The sequence below is a fragment of the Coregonus clupeaformis genome, chromosome 28 (genome assembly GCF_020615455.1).
Source record: "Coregonus clupeaformis isolate EN_2021a chromosome 28, ASM2061545v1, whole genome shotgun sequence".
Taxonomy (NCBI): Eukaryota; Metazoa; Chordata; class Actinopteri; order Salmoniformes; family Salmonidae; genus Coregonus; species Coregonus clupeaformis.
In genome coordinates this window covers 1,708,848-1,728,388 of record NC_059219.1, presented here as the reverse complement: position 1 = coordinate 1,728,388, position 19,541 = coordinate 1,708,848, and the positions used below count along the sequence as shown (strand labels likewise).

The 19,541-nt window shown below is 45.1% G+C and overlaps 1 protein-coding gene across 4 annotated transcripts in view; it reads left to right on the top strand.

Moving 5' to 3' along the window:
• Window positions 1–19,541, top strand: part of LOC121570065 (triple functional domain protein-like) — a 130,087-nt gene that overhangs the window by 88,800 nt on the left and 21,746 nt on the right. For all 4 annotated transcript variants that reach the window (XM_041881529.2, XM_045208466.1, XM_045208467.1 and 1 more), the window contains 11 exons: window positions 750–816; window positions 1,021–1,130; window positions 1,418–1,487; window positions 1,611–1,700; window positions 3,723–3,815; window positions 4,156–4,267; window positions 4,480–4,670; window positions 4,926–5,027; window positions 9,871–10,010; window positions 10,234–10,333; window positions 12,610–12,865. In XM_041881529.2, the coding sequence (XP_041737463.2) occupies window positions 750–816; window positions 1,021–1,130; window positions 1,418–1,487; window positions 1,611–1,700; window positions 3,723–3,815; window positions 4,156–4,267; window positions 4,480–4,670; window positions 4,926–5,027; window positions 9,871–10,010; window positions 10,234–10,333; window positions 12,610–12,865 (1,331 nt within the window). The remainder of the gene's footprint in view (window positions 1–749; window positions 817–1,020; window positions 1,131–1,417; window positions 1,488–1,610; window positions 1,701–3,722; window positions 3,816–4,155; window positions 4,268–4,479; window positions 4,671–4,925; window positions 5,028–9,870; window positions 10,011–10,233; window positions 10,334–12,609; window positions 12,866–19,541) is intronic.

Sequence of the window (19,541 nt, the reverse complement as noted above, 5' to 3'; positions counted from 1 at the left end):
CTATCACCATGAAAATAAGGTCATACTATCACCATGAAAATAAGGTCGTACTATCACCATGAAAATAAGGTCATACTATCACCATGAAAATAAGGTCGTACTATCACCATGAAAATAAGGTCATACTATCACCATGAAAATAAGGTCGTACTATCACCATGAAAATAAGGTCATACTATCACCATGAAAATAAGGTCATACTATCACCATGAAAATAAGGTCGTACTATCACCTCAAACTGCATAGCAGCTAGAGCATTTTCATTCTAGTCCCTTTTCCCCTTTATCACCTTTAAGGGCGGCAGGTAGCCTAGCGGTTAGAGCATTGGGCCAGTAACCGAAAGGTTGCTGGTTTGAATACCCGAACCGACAAGGTGAAAAGTTGATGTTCCCTTGAGCAAGGCGGGGGCACCGTACTACTATGACTGACTGTGTAAAACAACACATTTTACGGCACCTATCTGGTGTATGTGGCAATAAAACATATTTATTTTTTAGGGGTTTTACTGTATGCTGCGCCCCAAATGGCACCCCGTTTTCTATATAGTGCACTTCTTTTGACCAGAACCATTTGGGACATAGACTATATCAGTGGTTCCCAACCTTTTCCTTTCCCCCGAAAATATCACAGTTTGGGAACCACTGCTGTGTCACGTGACATTTGTCTATGTCCCTGACCCACACAAAACAGACCCAAACAAAAGCCAGTCTCTGCTGCAGTTCCCACACGTTGAATGTTTTTTTTCCCAGGTTCATAATGGCAGAGCTCATTCAGACAGAGAAGGCCTACGTCAGAGACCTGCGGGAGTGTACAGATGTAAGTACTGAGAAACCGCCACTCCATTCAACCTGTAACACATTCACACTCTTTTTACTGACAGACAGGGCAATGCAAAAGGTATGGTTGATTGATCTGGTTTAGTTTTAGTTTGTCATCTGGTGGTTTTCTGGTTGTAGAAATGTCAGATGTCAGGATTACAACCAGGTAAAGACGTTGTGTTGTTCTCTGTGTGGTTTCCAGACCTACCTGTGGGAGATGACCAGCGGTGTGGAGGAGATCCCTCCAGGCATCGTCAACAAAGAGCACATCATATTTGGCAACATTCTGGACCTCTACGAGTTCCACCACAAGTTAGTGTTCTGTACTGGAGTTACCCACAAGGGACTCCCATTGCCTTCTAGATGCACTGGAGTGGTTCAATCAACCTAAGGCCCTTTATGAATATCACTGGTCTATAGTAACTCAACCTGGGTCCTATTCATTAGTACACACCATAAATAAAAATGAAAACAAGCGTTTCTTATTGGACAAGGTCAGGTAGTCCCTCCTCGTTTCGCCCCGTTTAGATCTGTTCGGTTCCTAGTGAATACGACCCTGATTTGAGATTTCCTCTGAAACTCTCTCCCTTTCTGTACAGCATCTTCCTGAAGGAGTTGGAGAAATATGAACAGCTACCTGAGGATGTGGGTCATTGCTTTGTCACCTGGGTGAGTGTCTCACTGTCTGGACAATCCAGCTTACAACACTGACATATTGTTACAACAAGGTTGACATGGCTGAGATGTTGCGGGAATATTGTGTCTCTTGACATTTGTGTGTCCATTTTGCAGGCAGATAAGTTCCAGATGTATGTGAACTACTGCAAGAACAAACCAGACTCTACCCAGCTCATTCTGGAGCATGCAGGGCCCTATTTTGATGTACGTGAAGATAAGTACCAACTTAGGCATGCTATAAATACTTAATACAACGAATGTTGAACCACTAATCAAATTCTGCGAGGTCTTATTATGTGGTCTTTTGAATCAGATCCTTTCAAGTACTGTTTATGCAAATAGTTTTGAATAAATGCAAGGAAGCAATATTATGCTGATATACAGTGGGGAGAACAAGTATTTCATACACTGCCAATTTTGCAGGTTTTCCTACTTACAAAGCATATAGAGGTCTTTAATTTTTATCATAGGTACACTTCAACTGTGAGAGACGGAATCTAAAACAAAAATCCAGAAAATCACATTGTATGATTTTTTAGTAATTAATTTGCATTTTATTGCATGACATAAGTATTTGATACATCAGAAAAGCAGAACTTAATATTTGGTACAGAAACCTTTGTTTGCAATTACAGAGATCATACGTTTCCTGTAGGTCTTGACCAGGTTTGCACACACTGCAGCAGGGATTTTGGCCCACTCCTCCATACAGACCTTCTCCAGATCCTTCAGGTTTCGGGGCTGGAGACTGGCTAGGCCACTCTAGGACCTTGAGATGCTTCTTACGGAGCCACTCCTTAGTTGCCCTGGCTGTGTGTTTTGGGTCATTGTCATGCTGGAAGACCCAGCCACGACCCATCTTCAATGCTCTTACTGAGGGAAGGAGGTTGTTGGCCAAGATCTCGCGATACATGGCCCCATCCATCCTCCCCTCAATACAGTGCAGTCGTCCTGTCCCCTTTGCAGAAAAGCATCCCCAAAGAATGATGTTTCCACCTCCATGCTTCACGGTTGGGATGGTGTTCTTGGGGTTGTACTCATCCTTCTTCTTCCTCCAAACACGGCGAGTGGAGTTTAGACCAAAAAGCTATATTTTTGTCTCATCAGACCACATGACCTTGTCCCATTCCTCCTCTGGATCATCCAGATGGTCATTGGCAAACTTCAGACGGGCCTGGACATGCGCTGGCTTGAGCAGGGGGACCTTGCGTGCGCTGCAGGATTTTAATCCATGGCGGCGTAGTGTGTTACTAATGGTTTTCTTCGAGACTGTGGTCCCAGCTCTCTTCAGGTCATTGACCAGGTCCTGCCATGTAGTTCTGGGCTGATCCCTCACCTTCCTCATGATCATTGATGCTCCACGAGGTGAGATCTTGCATGGAGCCCCAGACCGAGGGTGATTGACCGTCATCTTGAACTTCTTCCATTTTCTAATAATTGCGCCAACAGTTGTTGCCTTCTCACCAAGCTGCTTGCCTATTGTCCTGTAGCCCATCCCAGCCTTGTGCAGGTCTACAATTTTATCCCTGATGTCCTTACACAGCTCTCTGGTCTTGGCCATTGTGGGGAGGTTGGAGTCTGTTTGATTGAGTGTGTGGACAGGTGTCTTTTATACAGGTAACGAGTTCAAACAGGTGCAGTTAATACAGGTAATGAGTGGAGAACAGGAGGGCTTCTTAAAGAAAAACTAACAGGTCTGTGAGAGCCGGAATTCTTACTGGTTGGTAGGTGATCAAATACTTATGTCATGCAATAAAATGCAAATTAATTACTTAAAAATCATACAATGTTTTAGATTTGTTTTAGATTCCATCTCTCACAGTTGAAGTGTACCTATGATAAAAATGACAGACCTCTACATGCTTTGTAAGTAGGAAAACCTGCAAAATCGGCAGTGTATCAAATACTTGTTCTCCCCACTGTATCAGTTATGACGGTAGCCTCCAAATCTGGCTTATCCGGGTGATTCCTGGGTGTTTGGCAGTGACGCTGATCTAAACAGGAGTTGTGGTGGTAGTACAGGAGGGAGGGAGGAAAAGGGGTAGATGAAGCCTACTCACAGAAGATTGACCTTAGGTTGCTGTCAGTGACCTCCAGCTCTGAGGAGAGAGGTATCTCCATTCTCCATCAGTGCTGTCTGTCTAGGTCTAGGAGCAGGATTACACTGGCGACTGCTGCCTCGGCATCTCTGTGCCCTTTAAGACGTCTGTGTCTTTTGGTTTTCAGGAAATTCAACAGAGGCACCGGCTGGCCAACTCCATATCCTCATACCTCATCAAGCCTGTCCAGAGAATAACCAAGTATCAGCTGCTTCTCAAGGTACTGTACGCTGGCCAAATAGAAACAGTCACTAGACGACTCTCTGTAATAAGTATGTAGCATACAACACAAGACGTTCTGGTGCACCCTCTGTTCTCTCACCCTCTGTAGTCTAGCTTGTATATTGATCTTCTCTATTGTAGAACACATCGCTAGTCGTCAAACAAAGCTACAGCGTTGGAAGCTAAACTGCATCCTGCGTGGAACACAATCCAGACTTTGAGGTTTGTGAAATGCAACTGAAGTTTTGTGTTTGTTTCTCTCTCTCTCTGTGTGTGTGTGTGTGTGTGTGTGTGTGTGTGTGTGTGTTTGTGTGTGTGTGTGTGCGTTTCCTCTTCAGGAGCTGCTGACGTGCTGTGAGGAGGGGAAGGGGGAGATCAAGGATGGTCTGGAGGTGATGCTCAGTGTCCCCAAGAGAGCCAACGACGCCATGCACCTCAGCATGATGGACGGTAGGAGCAAATATACTTTGACCTAACTAAAGGTTTCCCCTTTTATCTGTGGTAGGAGGACAAGGCCTTGACTTACTGGTCATTCCTTTTAGCGCCTAGTGGAGCAGGGCTAACTCATAGGAAGCTTTCAAGGAATATAGGTTTAGAAATTATTATTTGAATCACGTAACTTTGACAGTCCCCTCTCTTCCTCCTCCTCTTCCCCCCTCCAGGGTTCGATGGGAATATTGACTCCCAAGGAGAGCTGATCCTGCAGGAGTCCTTCCAGGTGTGGGATCCCAAGACTCTGATCCGAAAGGGACGCGAGCGCCACCTCTTCCTATTTGAGATGTCCCTGGTCTTCAGCAAGGAGGTCAAGGACTCTAACGGACGCAACAAGTACCTCTACAAGAGCAAGCTCTTTGTAAGCACAACCTGTCCACTCTCTCATCACAATGGCTGGAACTCTTTGTAAGCACAACCTGTCCACTCTCTCATCACAATCGCTGGAACTCAGGCTTGAGATCTGCACGCTTAACTTAAAGTCTCCCATTCACATCAATTAATGATTTACGCAAAAAAGTTGCCCACGCGGATCTCTAGTCAATACTTTTTTATCAACTCTCTTCCTCTCCTGTTCTTTCTCTAACTCTGTTTTCGTGTTGTCTCTGCTCCTAAGACTTCAGAGCTGGGTGTCACAGAGCACGTGGAGGGGGATCCGTGTAAGTTTGCTCTCTGGGTTGGGAGGACCCCCAGCTCAGACAACAAGATCGTGCTGAAGGTAACTGGTATATTATGACTTAACAGTAACCCAGCAAACAATCAAGTGTTGTTACTCAGTAACGTGGTCCTCTGTAGCTCAATTGGTAGAGCATGGCGCTTGTAACGCCAGGGTAGTGGGTTCGATCCCCGGGACCACCCATACGTAAAAATGTATGCGCACATGACTGTAAGTCGCTTTGGACAAAAGTGTCTGCTAAATAGCATATTATTACTATTTATTATTATTAATAATTACAGTGGGGGAAAAAAGTATTTAGTCAGCCACCAATTGTGCAAGTTCTCCCACTTAAAAAGATGAGAGAGGCCTGTAATTTTCATCATAGGTACACGTCAACTATGACAGACAAATGGAGAATTCTTTTTCCAGAAAATCACATTGTAGGATTTTTAATGAATTTTTTTGCAAATTATGGTGGAAAATAAGTATTTGGTCACCTACAAACAAGCAAGATTTCTGGCTCTCACAGACCTGTAACTTCTTCTTTAAGAGGCTCCTCTGTCCTCCACTCGTTACCTGTATTAATGGCACCTGTTTGAACTTGTTATCAGTATAAAAGACACCTGTCCACAACCTCAAACAGTCACACTCCAAACTCCACTATGGCCAAGACCAAAGAGCTGTCAAAGGACACCAGAAACAAAATTGTAGACCTGCACCAGGCTGGGAAGACTGAATCTGCAATAGGTAAGCAGCTTGGTTTGAAGAAATCAACTGTGGGAGCAATTATTAGGAAATGGAAGACATACAAGACCACTGATAATCTCCCTCGATCTGGGGCTCCACGCAAGATCTCACCCCGTGGGGTCAAAATGATCACAAGAACGGTGAGCAAAAATCCCAGAACCACACGGGGGACCTAGTGAATGACCTGCAGAGAGCTGGGACCAAAGTAACAAAGCCTACCATCAGTAACACACTACGCCGCCAGGGACTCAAATCCTGCAGTGCCAGACGTGTCCCCCCTGCTTAAGCCAGTACATGTCCAGGCCCGTCTGAAGTTTGCTAGAGTGCATTTGGATGATCCAGAAGAGGATTGGGAGAATGTCATATGGTCAGATGAAACCAAAATAGAACTTTTTGGTAAAAACTCAACTCGTCGTGTTTGGAGGACAAAGAATGCTGAGTTGCATCCAAAGAACACCATACCTACTGTGAAGCATGGGGTTGGAAACATCATGCTTTGGGGCTGTTTTTTCTGCAAAGGGACCAGGACGACTGATCCGTGTAAAGGAAAGAATTAATGGGGCCATGTATCGTGAGATTTTGAGTGAAAACCTCCTTCCATCAGCAAGGGCATTGAAGATGAAACGTGGCTGGGTCTTTCAGCATGACAATGATCCCAAACACACCGCCCCGGGCAACGAAGGAGTGGCTTCGTAAGAAGCATTTCAAGGTCCTGGAGTGGCCTAGCCAGTCTCCAGATCTCAACCCCATAGAAAATCTTTGGAGGGAGTTGAAAGTCTGTGTTGCCCAGCGACAGCCCCAAAACATCACTGCTCTAGAGGAGATCTGCATAGAGGAATGGGCCAAAATACCAGCAACAGTGTGTGAAAACCTTGTGAAGACTTACAGAAAACGTTTGACCTGTGTCATTGCCAACAAAGGGTATATAACAAAGTATTGAGAAACTTTTGTTATTGACCAAATACTTATTTTCCACCATAACTTGCAAATAAATTCATAAAAAATCCTACAATGTGATTTTCTGGATATTTTTTTCTCATTTTGTCTGTCATAGTTGAAGTGTACCTATGATGAAAATTACAGGCCTCTCTCATCTTTTTAAGTGGGAGAACTTGCACAATTGGTGGCTGACTAAATACTTTTTTTCCCCACTGTATGTATTTACAGTACTCCCACTTTTGCCCAAAACGTATTTCCTTAAGTGGGCGTTACTGTGTGTTTGAAATATTTAAGTTCAACCCACTAAGATTTGATGACCACTAAATGTACTCCTACAATTCCGTCCAAAACGTATTTCTTTGATTGGGCGTTACCAAGCCTACGTGTTCAAGTTTAAAGATTTGCATAACAGTTCATGCACTTAGAGACATATCTGCGTGTTGATGCGTTGTGAGTCACGGCACACACAAACACATACATGCTATGGACAGTGCCTTCGGAAAGTATTCAGACCCCTTGACTTTTTCCACATTTTGTTACATTACAGCCTTATTCTAAAATGGATAAAATAATTTAACCAATCTCCACACAATACCCCATAATGACAAAGCGAAAACAGGTTTTTATAAATTTTTGCTAATTTATTAAAAATAAAAAACATAAATACCTTATTTACATAAGTATTCAGACCCTTTGCGCTATGAGACTCGAAATTGAGCTCAGGTGCATCCTGTTTCCATTGATCATCCTTGAGATGTTTCTACAACTTGTTTGGAGTCCACCTGTGGTAAATTCAATTGATTGGACATGATTTGGAAAGGCACACACCTGTCTATATAAGGTCCCACAGTTGACGGTGCATGTCAGAGGAGAAACCAAGCCATGAGGTTGAAGGAATTGTCCGTAGAGCTCCGAGAGGATTGTTTCGAGGCACAGATCTGGGGAAGGGTACCAAACATTTCTACAGCATTGAAGGTCCCCAAGAACACAGTGACCTCCATCATTCAAATGGAAGATGTTTGGAACCACCAAGACTCTTCCTAGAGCTGGCCGCCCGGCCAAACTGAGCAATCGGGGGAGAAGGGCCTTGGTCATGGAGGTGACCAAGAACCTGAAGGTCACTCTGACAGAGCTCTAGAGTTCCTCTGTGGAGATGGGAGAACCTTCCAGAAGGACAACCATCTCTGCAGCACTCCACCAATCAGGGCTTTTTTGGTAGAGTGGCCAGATGGAAGCCACTCCTCAGTAAAAGGCACATGGCAGCCCGCATGGGGTTAGCCAAAAGGCCCCTAAAGTGTTTCAGACCATGAGAAACAAGATTCTCTGGTATGGTGAAACCAAAATTGAACTCTTTGGCCTGAATGCCAAGCGCCACGTCTGGAGGAAACCTGGCACCATCCTTACGGTGAAGCATGGGGGTGGCAGCATCGTGCTGTGGATATGTTTTTCAGCGGCAGGGCCTGGGAGACTAGGCAGGATCGAGGCAAAGATGAACGGAGCAAAGTACAGAGAGATTCTTGATGAAAACCTGCTCCAGAGCGCTCAGGACCTCAGACTGGGGCGAAGGTTCACCTTCCAACAGGACAACGACCCTAAGCACACAGGCAAGACAACACAGGAATGGCTTCGGGACAAGTCTCTGAATGTCCTTGAGTGGCACAGCCAGAGCCCGGACTTGATCCCGATCGAACATCTCTGGAGAGACCTGAAAATAGCTGTGCAACAACGCTCCCCATCCAACCTGACAGAGCTTGAGAGGATCTGCAGAGAAGAATGGGAGAAACTCTCCAAATACAGGTGTGCCAAGCATGTAGCATCATACCCAAGAAGACTTGATTCTGTAATCGCTGCCAAAGGTCATGCTCTACAACATTCGGAGAGTACGACCCTGCCTTACACAGGAAGCGGCACAGGTCCTAATCCAGGCACTTGTCATCTCCCGTCTGGATTACTGCAACTCGCTGTTGGCTGGGCTCCCTGCCTGTGCCATTAAACCCCTACAACTCATCCAGAATGCCGCAGCCCGTCTGGTGTTCAACCTTCCCAAGTTCTCTCACTTCACTCCCCTCCTCCGCACACTCCACTGGCTTCCAGTTGAAGCTCGCATCCGTTACAAGACCATGGTGCTTGCCTATGGAGCAGTGAGGGGAACGGTACCTCCGTACCTTCAGGCTCTGATCAGTCCCTACACCCAAACGAGGGCATTGCATTCATCCACCTCTGGCCTGCTGGCTCCCCTTCCTCTGCGGAAGCATAGTTCCCGCTCAGCCCAGTCAAAACTGTTCACCCCAATGGTGGAACAAGCTCCCTCACGACGCCAGGACAGCGGAGTCACTCACCACCTTCCGGAGACATTTGAAACCCCACCTCTTTAAGGAATACCTGGGATAGGATAAAGTAATCCTTCTACCCCCCCATTTAGCGTCTGCTAAATGACGTAAATGTAAATGTAAATGTGCTTCAACAAAGTACTGAGTAAAGGGTCTGAATACTTATGTAAATGTGATATTTCAGTTTTTTATTTTTTATAAATTAGCAAACATTTCTAAAAACTTGTTTTTGCTTTGTCATTATAGGGTATTGTGTGAAGATTGATCAGGGGGAAAAACTATTAAATCAATTTTAGAATAAGGCTGTAAAGTAACAAAATGTGGAAAAGGTCAAGGGGTCTGAATACTTTCCGAAGGCACTGTATATATTATACACATTATATAATGGCAGACTGACCATCTTAATCTGTCCGTTATGTAACAGCAGCATACTCTTGATTATTGTTGCAAAGTTCCTATGAATACATGAGTACAGTGTGAGTCATATGCTAATATGTGTCCACGCATTCACAACATTCACACAGCACTGAAGGGCCCTTTAAATGTCTCCTCGGAAATGACTGAAGTTAAGATGCCAGCATGAGAATTCCTCAATTGCGAAACATACTGTAATCGATTTAAATGGTCTTACTGAATGACAGGAACATGATGAAATGTCCTTTGTGTGTTCTGTTGATGTACTCTGGTAAAAATAGTAAGCATTGGGATAATTGCTGTGACTCAGTGAACGCATCAATTAAGGCATCAGGGTTGGCTGTATTGACTGAACAGCTCAGAGCGTAGAGTCAGTGTTGTATCCTAGATAGTGTAGAAATATTGGGAATGTGTGGACTGAGATCCTTCTGCCCGCCAGTCTGTCTTGACCGTCCATCCATCTGTCCCCTCAGGCGTCCAGCATAGAGAACAAGCAGGAATGGATCAAACACATCCGGGAGGTAATCCAGGAGCGTACCATCCACCTGAGAGGAGCCCTGAAGGAGCCCATCCACATCCCCAAGGCCACCACAGTCAAACACAAGGGCAGAAGGTACAGTACAGTACTCCACCTTGGATCAACCCCATCACTTCTCACAGCCTTTCTTACAGACCATACAAGGCCGACTGCATTGGCACATTGGGTTTATACATTACAGTTATTGTTCTGTCAATACCGCAGCACAACCTAACGTTAAAGTGCCCCAACATTATATGATTGTGAGAGCTGCTCCGCCCTATCTTGATCGACATGTCTTCTTCTTGTCCCTCTGTAGTCATGGAGAGGACCTGGACAGCCAGGGTGATGCCAGCAGTCAGCCAGACACCATCTCTATCGCCTCCCGTACCTCTCAGAACACACTGGACAGCGACAAGGTGAGTCATCATATGCTGCCCATTGCCTTCCTACAGCTACGTCATTCAAACACGACACGTTGCCAACTCTGATGTAAGACAATGGTCTGCTGCTAAAATCCCTGCAGTTTGGGGCTTCACCAACGATGGCTGTTGGTCTCTGTTGTGGAACAGCGGATGTCTTCACAGTATCATTTGACACGTTAGACTAGAGCAGTCTTTTCAACAGCATTTCCAACTGTATCCTCTAAATCCAGCTCACACTGCTTTTTAGGAGAGGCAGCCACCAGACAAGTAAATGGGAAATTAGTATTTCAAGACATGATTTTAATTTGGACTGGCTTCCTGTGAACCTGTTGTCTGAAAATTGACTGTTTGAAAACCAACCTTTCGTTAGACTTTTCCTTTCCATCTCAGAGATGAACATGAAAAACATGGCTCTTCTTCAGGAAGGAACAGATAGTGTGATTTTATCAGGCAATAACAGCACAGAAGGATATCACTCCTACTCACAGTCAGAGCTATATTCTCTCACACAAACACGCCACCTCTGTAGGGACCATGCTTCCCTGCCAAAGCTGGACATGCAGTTATTCTGCTCTATACAGCTATGCTCCTAATTGAAGAAATTAGGTTCAAATTGACTTAGCCACATTGGTTGAGTACCAAATGCTACCCTATTCCCTTTATAGTGCAGTCCTGGTAAAAAAGAATGCCCTGCAAAATGAATATGGTGTCATTTGGAGCGCATGCAGTAGTAGTATGCAGTAGTATGTCCCTTTCTGTAAGTGTCCTTCCTGACACAGTGTAGCTCTGGTTCTGTCAGGGTACACAAAACAACACAGAGAGGGTCAGTCAAGGTCACGGAGAGGTGAGGAGGGAGAGTCCTTGTGTCCTCTCATGTACACTAATGGGCCGTGGCTCCTTTAATGCAGGGCACAATCACTCACAGTCAACTCTCTCTCTCTCTCTCTTTCTCTCTCTCTCTTTTCTTTCTTTCTCGCTCTCCCTCTCTTTCTCTGCCTCTCTCTCTTTGTCTTTCTTTCTCTCGCTCTCTGCCTCTTCGCCTCGTGTTGTGAGAGCTGTGAGATGCAATGACAGAGCGGAGTTGTGTGTCGGCGACGCGTCAACGAGTGTGTCAGCCTCCCACTAACTGTACCACTCTCTGTGTCAGTGTCATATCTCCAGCCTCTCCTTAGAGAAGGCACAGCTGGTACAGTAGACAAGGAAAGGAGTGCTTTGGCTCTGGGATATAGTACCTAGATACCATCGTAGGGCCGTCGGGCGGAGGGATATGAGAGTAGGTGGACGTGCGTGTTACCTCAGGTCAGTGTGGTTCAGTGTTAAGTTAACCTTGTGTTGGGTGGATGGATTAGATTCAGCGTCAGGAGCATCAGAGTATGAAGGAGAAGAGGACAGAGGACAGAATCATGGAAGATAATAAAAACTCAGGTCCGGTGGCTCAGCTCTTGAATTCGCTGGCTTTGCCTCACTACCAATGGGTATGTATGGATCTCTAGCACTTACTAACTAGCCGTGTGGGTTGGATGTTGGTTGGAGTCTGTAATTGGTTTGATTTGATAGACTTTTGAAGAATATGTTGTCAGTGTGGCACTGCCGAGGGTGATCGTCATCCTCCTGCAACTGATTTCCCTGTTTGAAACGTCACTGATGTGCCCATCATCGTCAATGTATATTTTAATGGCATATATGGCAGTTTAATGGACATTTTTTCCCCTGCATCTACTGCTTTAGAAAGTCAGAGCGTTTCTTGAGTCATATTGAGGCATCTGAATGTGAGATGAGTGACTCACCAGAATGACACAGTACAGTGGAGCTACAGTATGTGGTTGGTTTGGAGCCGGCACTGTGCTGAGCGACTGCTCTAATGGCCATCAGAATAAGCTCTTACTCTGGCCTTGTGACTGAGACTGGGTCTGCGGAAACGGAATGACTGACAAGTGGTAAATCAGCAGTTCTCAGGGGGACTTGGGGACTTCCAAACCCATATATGAACTCCGTTGTTGACATGCTAATAATAGACTCGCTATTGCTGATTAGTACCTAAGAACCTCGCCATTTAATGACATGTAGTTATAATTCACACGCTCATTATGGTACTGCTCCTAAACATCAATAAATTCAAGCTGTTTCTTCATAACCTCAAACTATTCCTTTATGTAATGTAATGGGGCTATTGTATGTTTATGTAAAACTGACATACTCTCTCTCCCTTGATCCCTCTCTCTCTCCCTCCCTCTGTTTCTCTCTGCCTCTCCGTCCCTCCCTCTCTCCAGCTCTCTGGTGGCTGTGAGCTGACCGTGGTCATCCATGACTTTGTTGCTGGTAATGGCAGCAGCTCTGAGCTGACTGTACGGAGGGGTCAGACGGTGGAGGTCCTGGAGAGGCTCCATGACAAGCCGGACTGGTGCCTGGTGAGGACCACAGACCGCTCCCCTGCCCAGGAGGGCATAGTGCCCTGTGCCATGCTCTGCATCGCTCACTCCCGCTCCAGTATGGAGATGGAAGGACTGTTCAACCACCACCACAAAGGTAGGCCTTGATGTTGGGACTGAGACACCTGGAAGGCTGGAACACACACACAGATACACAGAAACACATACATAGACACACTGTCAGCCTTGCTGTTGTGAGACACATGGAATGCATTACAGGAAAAGATTACATGCACACGTCATATGGTTCTAAGCAAGTGGTGGAGATCAAATTATATGTTCAGCAAAAGTTTAAAAGATGTCTGGCGTCACTCTACCGTTAGGTCTGGAACACACACGGACACACACACACACAGGCACCGTCTGCACCTTGGTCCCAGGGGGTTTCAAGGGGGCGAGTGTGTACTTGCAGCCAGGGAAGGATTCCAGATGCTCCCTGGTTTACAGTCTGTAGAGAGGTATTGATTACCACCTACATTATTCTGTGGGAATTCATGTAGACATGACTAACTGTGGGAATTCATACATGTATACATGGACTGTCTCTCATGGTTCGTATTCGTCAGGCACCAAACAGAAGAAAACTGACTGAAACAGGTAGAGACTACCTGAACTTGTCCAATATAAAACACACTCATTTTCGTTTTCTGTTTTGCTACCGTGTGGCCTTCAATATGATCCTGTCCTTTTGACTGGACAAGGGTTTTTCTTCTTCTTTCTTCAAAGGAGAAGTCGTTTCTGAGCTCCATGACCTGACCCCATTCCAGACCCCAGGGGATGAGATCAAAGAAACCTGGGTGGCACTGGGAGCTTCTGTTCTCATATCTGTCTTGACTGAGAGTCACTCAATAAAGTTTTGTTCCTGTCAGACGGCCCGCCCTCCTCCTGACTTGATCTGTAATAAGATAGAGGTGATGTTTGTGTACTGTATACTGGTGGTTTCCATGGTGATAGGTTCCAAACATTAGGCTCTTCATCATTTTATAGGGGAGTGAGGAATCCTGTATTTCTATTGGCTTAAACCAGTGAGTGTTTGATGCATGTTACACACTTGGATGGTTTTCTCTAACTAATATCAAACTAAAGGATTTCCCATCCAGTTCTTTATTATTCTACTATCTTAAAGTTTCATGTGTTCCTATTCCCGCACAGCGCCATAGTTTTTCTATGCCCTTTAGTGGCCAGTGAATTGTTATGCAAACTACAAACTGCTAAAGACTCCCCTCAGCAGGGCTCCTTTAGAACTAGGAGGATGAACATGTCCTTGGTGCTTCCCTTTGAGGTGCTTTGTCCATGCAGCAGAGCATGTAGGCCTAGGCCTTTTTCTCAGGGCAGTGGACGGGTTAAGGGTTTGGGGGGAAGATTGGGGAATTCTCCCCTTCCTACTCCCCACTGGTGCTGTCACCCAGATGCATGGCTGGGCCAGAATGAGTGCAGGCTGTGAGTAGGTTTGCCCTGGTAAACGTCTGGGAGTTGTAGAAGGGGATGGATGGATGTGTCTCACTAACACACAGGATGTCTATTCATTCGTTGTTTTTCCTCATTGCACTCCCCTTCCCTTGGACTTAGAACAAAGCCCTTGCTGGCTGGTTGCCTGTGGTGAATTAGGAGCTGTCATAGCTTGTGTAAACCCCACAAGTTCTTAGAAAATGCTGCTGATGTGACTCTTGTGATGTTCTTGCAATTAAGTTTGTAAAATGAATTAGACTAAGCTACTGCTTTTTGGCTATTTTTGTATTTTCCAACTTTAGGATCATGGCTTAGGACAGGGTTCCCCAACTGGGGGCCTGGTGGTTTTATTTGGCCCCTCAAGTTTTCTGATAAAAAAAACATAAATATTATATTAATTTGCATTTTATTGCATGACATAAGTATTTGATCACCTACCAACCAGTAAGAATTCCAGCTCTCACAGACCTGTTAGTTTTTCTTTAAGAAACCCTCCTGTTCTCCACTCATTACCTGTATTAACTGCACCTGTTTGAGCTCGTTACCTGTATAAAAGACACCTGTCCACACACTCAATCAAACAGACTCGAACCTCTCCACAATGGCCAAGACCAAAGAGCTGTGTAAGGACATCAGGGATAAAATTGTAGACCTGCACAAGGCTGGGATGGGCTACAGGACAATAGGCAAGCAGCTTGGTGAGAAGGCAACAACTGTTGGCGCAATTATTAGAAAATGGAAGAAGTTCAAGATGACGGTCAATCACCCTCGGTCTGGGGCTCCATGCAAGATCTCACCTCGTGGGGCATCAATGATCATGAGGAAGGTGAGGGATCAGCCCAGAACTACACGACAGGACCTGGTCAATGACCTGAAGAGAGCTGGGACCACAGTCTCAAAGAAAACCATTAGTAACACACTACGCCGTCATGGATTAAAATCCTGCAGCGCACGCAAGGTCCCCCTGCTCAAGCCAGCGCATGTCCAGGCCCGTCTGAAGTTTGCCAATGACCATCTGGATGATCCAGAGGAGGAATGGGAGAAGGTCATGTGGTCTGATGAGACAAAAATATAGCTTTTTGGTCTAAACTCCACTCGCCGTGTTTGGAGGAAGAAGAAGGATGAGTACAACCCCAAGAACACCATCCCAACCGTGAAGTATGGAGGTGGAAACATCATTCTTTGGGGATGCTTTTCTGCAAAAGGGACAGGACGACTGCACCGTATTGAGGGGAGGATGGATGGGGCCATGTATCACGAGATCTTGGCCAACAACCTCCTTCCCTCAGTAAGAGCATTGAAGATGGGTCGTGGCTGGGTCTTCCAGCATGACAATGACCCGAAACACACAGCCAGGGCAACTAAGGAGTGGCTCCATAAGAAGCATCTCAAGGTCCTGGAGTGGCCTAGCCAGTCTCCAGATCTGAACCCAATAGAAAATCTTTGGAGGAAGCTGAAAGTCCGTATTGCCCAGCGACAGCCCCGAAACCTGAAGGATCTGGAGAAGGTCTGTATGGAGGAGTGGGCCAAAATCCCTGCTGCAGTGTGTGCAAACCTGGTCAAGACCTACAGGAAACGAATGATCTCTGTAATTGCAAACAAAGGTTTCTGTACCAAATATTAAGTTCTGCTTTTCTGATGTATCAAATACTTATGTCATGCAATAAAATGCAAATGAATTACTTAAAAATCATACAATGTGATTTTCTGGATTTTTGTTTTAGATTCCGTCTCTCACAGTTGAAGTGTACCTATGATAAAAATGACAGACCTCTACATGCTTTGTAAGTAGGAAAACCTGCAAAATCGGCAGTGTATCAAATACTTGTTCTCCCCACTGTATAGTTGGACATAAAAGACTGTAAAAACACCAGGAAAGTGATTTTAATTTTGGAAATCTGTTCCCAAGTATTCCCACGCATAATAGAGAGACATACACAACATATTAATGCCCATGATTTTGGAATGAGATGTGTCCACATACTTTTGGTGTATGTGATCTTAAACAAATAATTATAATTTATTATAATTTATTGGATTTATATAGCACTTTTCTACCAACTGAGGTACTCAGAGAGTCAGGACACCTGTTTTAACGTCCCATTCGAAAGACGGCACCCTACGCAGGACAATGTTCCCAAATGTAATCAAGGTTTTAAATTATGTTTAGTATTTTAGTCAAATATGATATATGTTTAGGCTTCTTGCAGTCAATTTGCAGTCTAAATATATATTTGTTTTATTATGTTCCGGCCATCTGCTCAAGAAAAAATTGGCCTGCAGCTGAATATAGTTGATGATCCCTGGACTAGGAAATGTCACTATGACTGTATCTCCAGCTAGGTCAGTGTGGACCGGAGTGTACAGTAGGAGAAATAGTTTAGTGTATTTCTATAATGTGCTAAAAAGACAATAGCAACACCTCCCTTCAGTTGCTGATTCAGATTAAAACGGTTACCTTCTCGAAGGTACCAGGGTGGCCTTAACTTTTATGGTGTGGCGCACGTGTGTGTGTGTTCCACGCGTGTCTGTTGTGCACGTTGCACACATGTACAGTATCTTACAAAATTGAGTACACCCCTCACATTTTTGTAAATATTTGAGTATATCTTTTCATGTGACAACACTGAAGAAATGACACTTTGCTACAATGTAAAGTAGTGAGTATACAGCTTGTATAACAGTGTAAATTTGCTGTCCCCTCAAAATAACTCAACACACAGCCATTAATGTCTAAACCGCTGGCAACAAGTGAGTACCCAAATTGGGCCCAATTAGCCATTTTCCCTCCCGGTGTCATGTGACTCGTTAGTGTTACAAGGTCTCAGGTGTGAATGGGGAGCAGGTGTGTTAAATTTGGTGTCATTGCTCTCACACTCCCTCATACTGGTCACTGGAAGTTCAACATGGCACCTCATGGCAAAGAACTCTCTGAGGATCTGAAAAAAAGAATTGTTGCTCTACATAAAGATGGCCTGGGCTATAAGAAGATTGCCAAGACCCTGAAACTGAGCTGCAGCACGGTGGCCAAGACCATACAGCGGTTTAACAGGACAGGTTCCACTCAGAACAGGCCTCGCCATGATCGACCAAAGAAGTTGAGTGCACGTGCTCAGCGTCATATCCAGAGGTTGTCTTAGGGAAATAGACGTATGAGTGCTGCCAGCATTGCTGCAGAGGTTGAAGGGGTGGGGGGTCAGCCTGTCAGTGCTCAGACCATACACCGCACACTGCATCAAATTGGTCTGCATGGCTGTCGTCCCAGAAGGAAGCCTCTTCTAAAGATGATGCACAAGAAAGCCTGCAAACAGTTTGCTGAAGACATGCAGACTAAGGACATGGATTACTGGAACCATGTCCTGTGGTCTGATGAGACCAAGATAAACGTATTTGGTTCAGATGGTGTCAAGCGTGTGTGGCAGCAACCAGGTGAGGAGTACAAAGACAAGTGTTGGCATTCATGGTTCCCTCAATATACTGGGGAGCTACAGTATATTGAGGGAACCATGAATGCCAACATGTACTGTGACATACTGAAGCAGAGCATGATCCCCTCCCTTCGGAGACTGGGCCGCAGGGCAGTATTCCAACATGATAACGACCCCAAACACACCTCCAAGATGACCACTGCCTTGCTAAAGAAGCTGAGGGTAAAGGTGATGGACTGGCCAAGCATGTCTCCAGACCTAAACCCTATTGAGCATCTGTGGGGCATCCTCAAACGGAAGGTGGAGGAGTGCAAGGTCTCTAACATCCACCAGCTCCGTGATGTCGTCATGCAAGAGTGGAAGAGGACTCCAGTGGCAACCTGTGAAGCTCTGGTGAACTCCATGCCCAAGAGGGTTATGGCAGTGCTGGAAAATGATGGTGGCCACACAAAATATTGACACTTTGGGCCCAATTTGGACATTTTCACTTAGGGGTGTACTCACTTTTGTTGCCAGTGGTTTAGACATTAATGGCTGTGTGTTGAGCAAATTTATACTGTTATACAAGCTGTACACTCACTACTTTACATTGTAGCAAAGTGTCATTTCTTCAGTGTTGTCACATGAAAAGATATACTCAAATATTTACAAAATGTGAGGGGTGTATTCACTTTTGTGAGATACTGTATGTGTGTGTGTTTGGTTCTTACAGGAAACAGGCTCTGTGGTTAGTCCCCAGAGATCCTAATGGGTAAACACACAGTTGAACAGGGAGAGCTTTGTGTGTGTTGCCTGTTTTACTCCTACAGCCCTGTCTGCACAGCAGGGTAGATTGGGATCTGGCTGTACAAATGTGTGAGAGGCACTTTAGCAGCTACAGTCAGTCACACTGCTGAAAGTTCTCTTTGGGCATTGTTTTTGTCAGCAATAAAACTAATGTAAGTGTATTGAGCTTAGCTTAAATAAGGACATTGCAACTGTGCTGAAAAGTAAAGCTGCAACTAAAGACGCTACATTTCTACAGTACATAATGCTTGTGAAAGCTGAGCTCATGCTGTTTGAGGGCTGGAGCTTCTACTAGGGGTTTTACGGTAAAGTGTGCCATCTGATTCTAAATGTCCATTGGGACAGAGGAGGCTTGCCTTCACAGCACAACAGCCCACTCTCTGGGAGAGTAGAGAAGAGAGAGCAGATCACATCCCACTAACACAGCAGACTGATCTCATCTGAGCTAGAGGATACAGCCGCTTCCTAAAGCTTTTTCTTAAACGACATGATTCTTTATCTGTTTTATACAATGCTTTTGAAGAATTGGATTTTAAACGGTGTGAGAACTTGAGTAGTACCAGGGCAGGTTGCCATGGCAAATGGAATACGGTCTATTTTTGCTGTTAGTCCTCTGTACCATATGAGCTCACAAGCGGGACCCTCGGAAAACTGCAAATTCTGGCTGCTGGATTTGGGTATGTAACGTTACTATATAGGACCTATATAGAACCAGTCCTTTAAGTGTTCCAGTCATTTTAACAGTATAGAACAGGCTCCATGTCACGGCCGTCTACGGAAGGAGTGGACCAAAGCGCAGCGTTTGTAGCGAACATGACTTTATTAAAGTTAAAGTGCACGAACGAGAAAACAATAAACAATGACGGATAGTGAAGTCCTCAGTACACAGACTGAAACATGGAACAAAAACCCACAACCCTAAGGTGAACACTGACAGTTTAAATATGGCTCCCAATCAGAGATAACGAGCCGACAGCTGACACTCGTTACCTCCGATTGGGAGTCACATGACGAGACAAGACACTACAACCAAAACCAAACACAACCAAATGAACACACCCTATACCCAACACAACCAAATGAATACACCCTGGCTCAAACTACACAGTC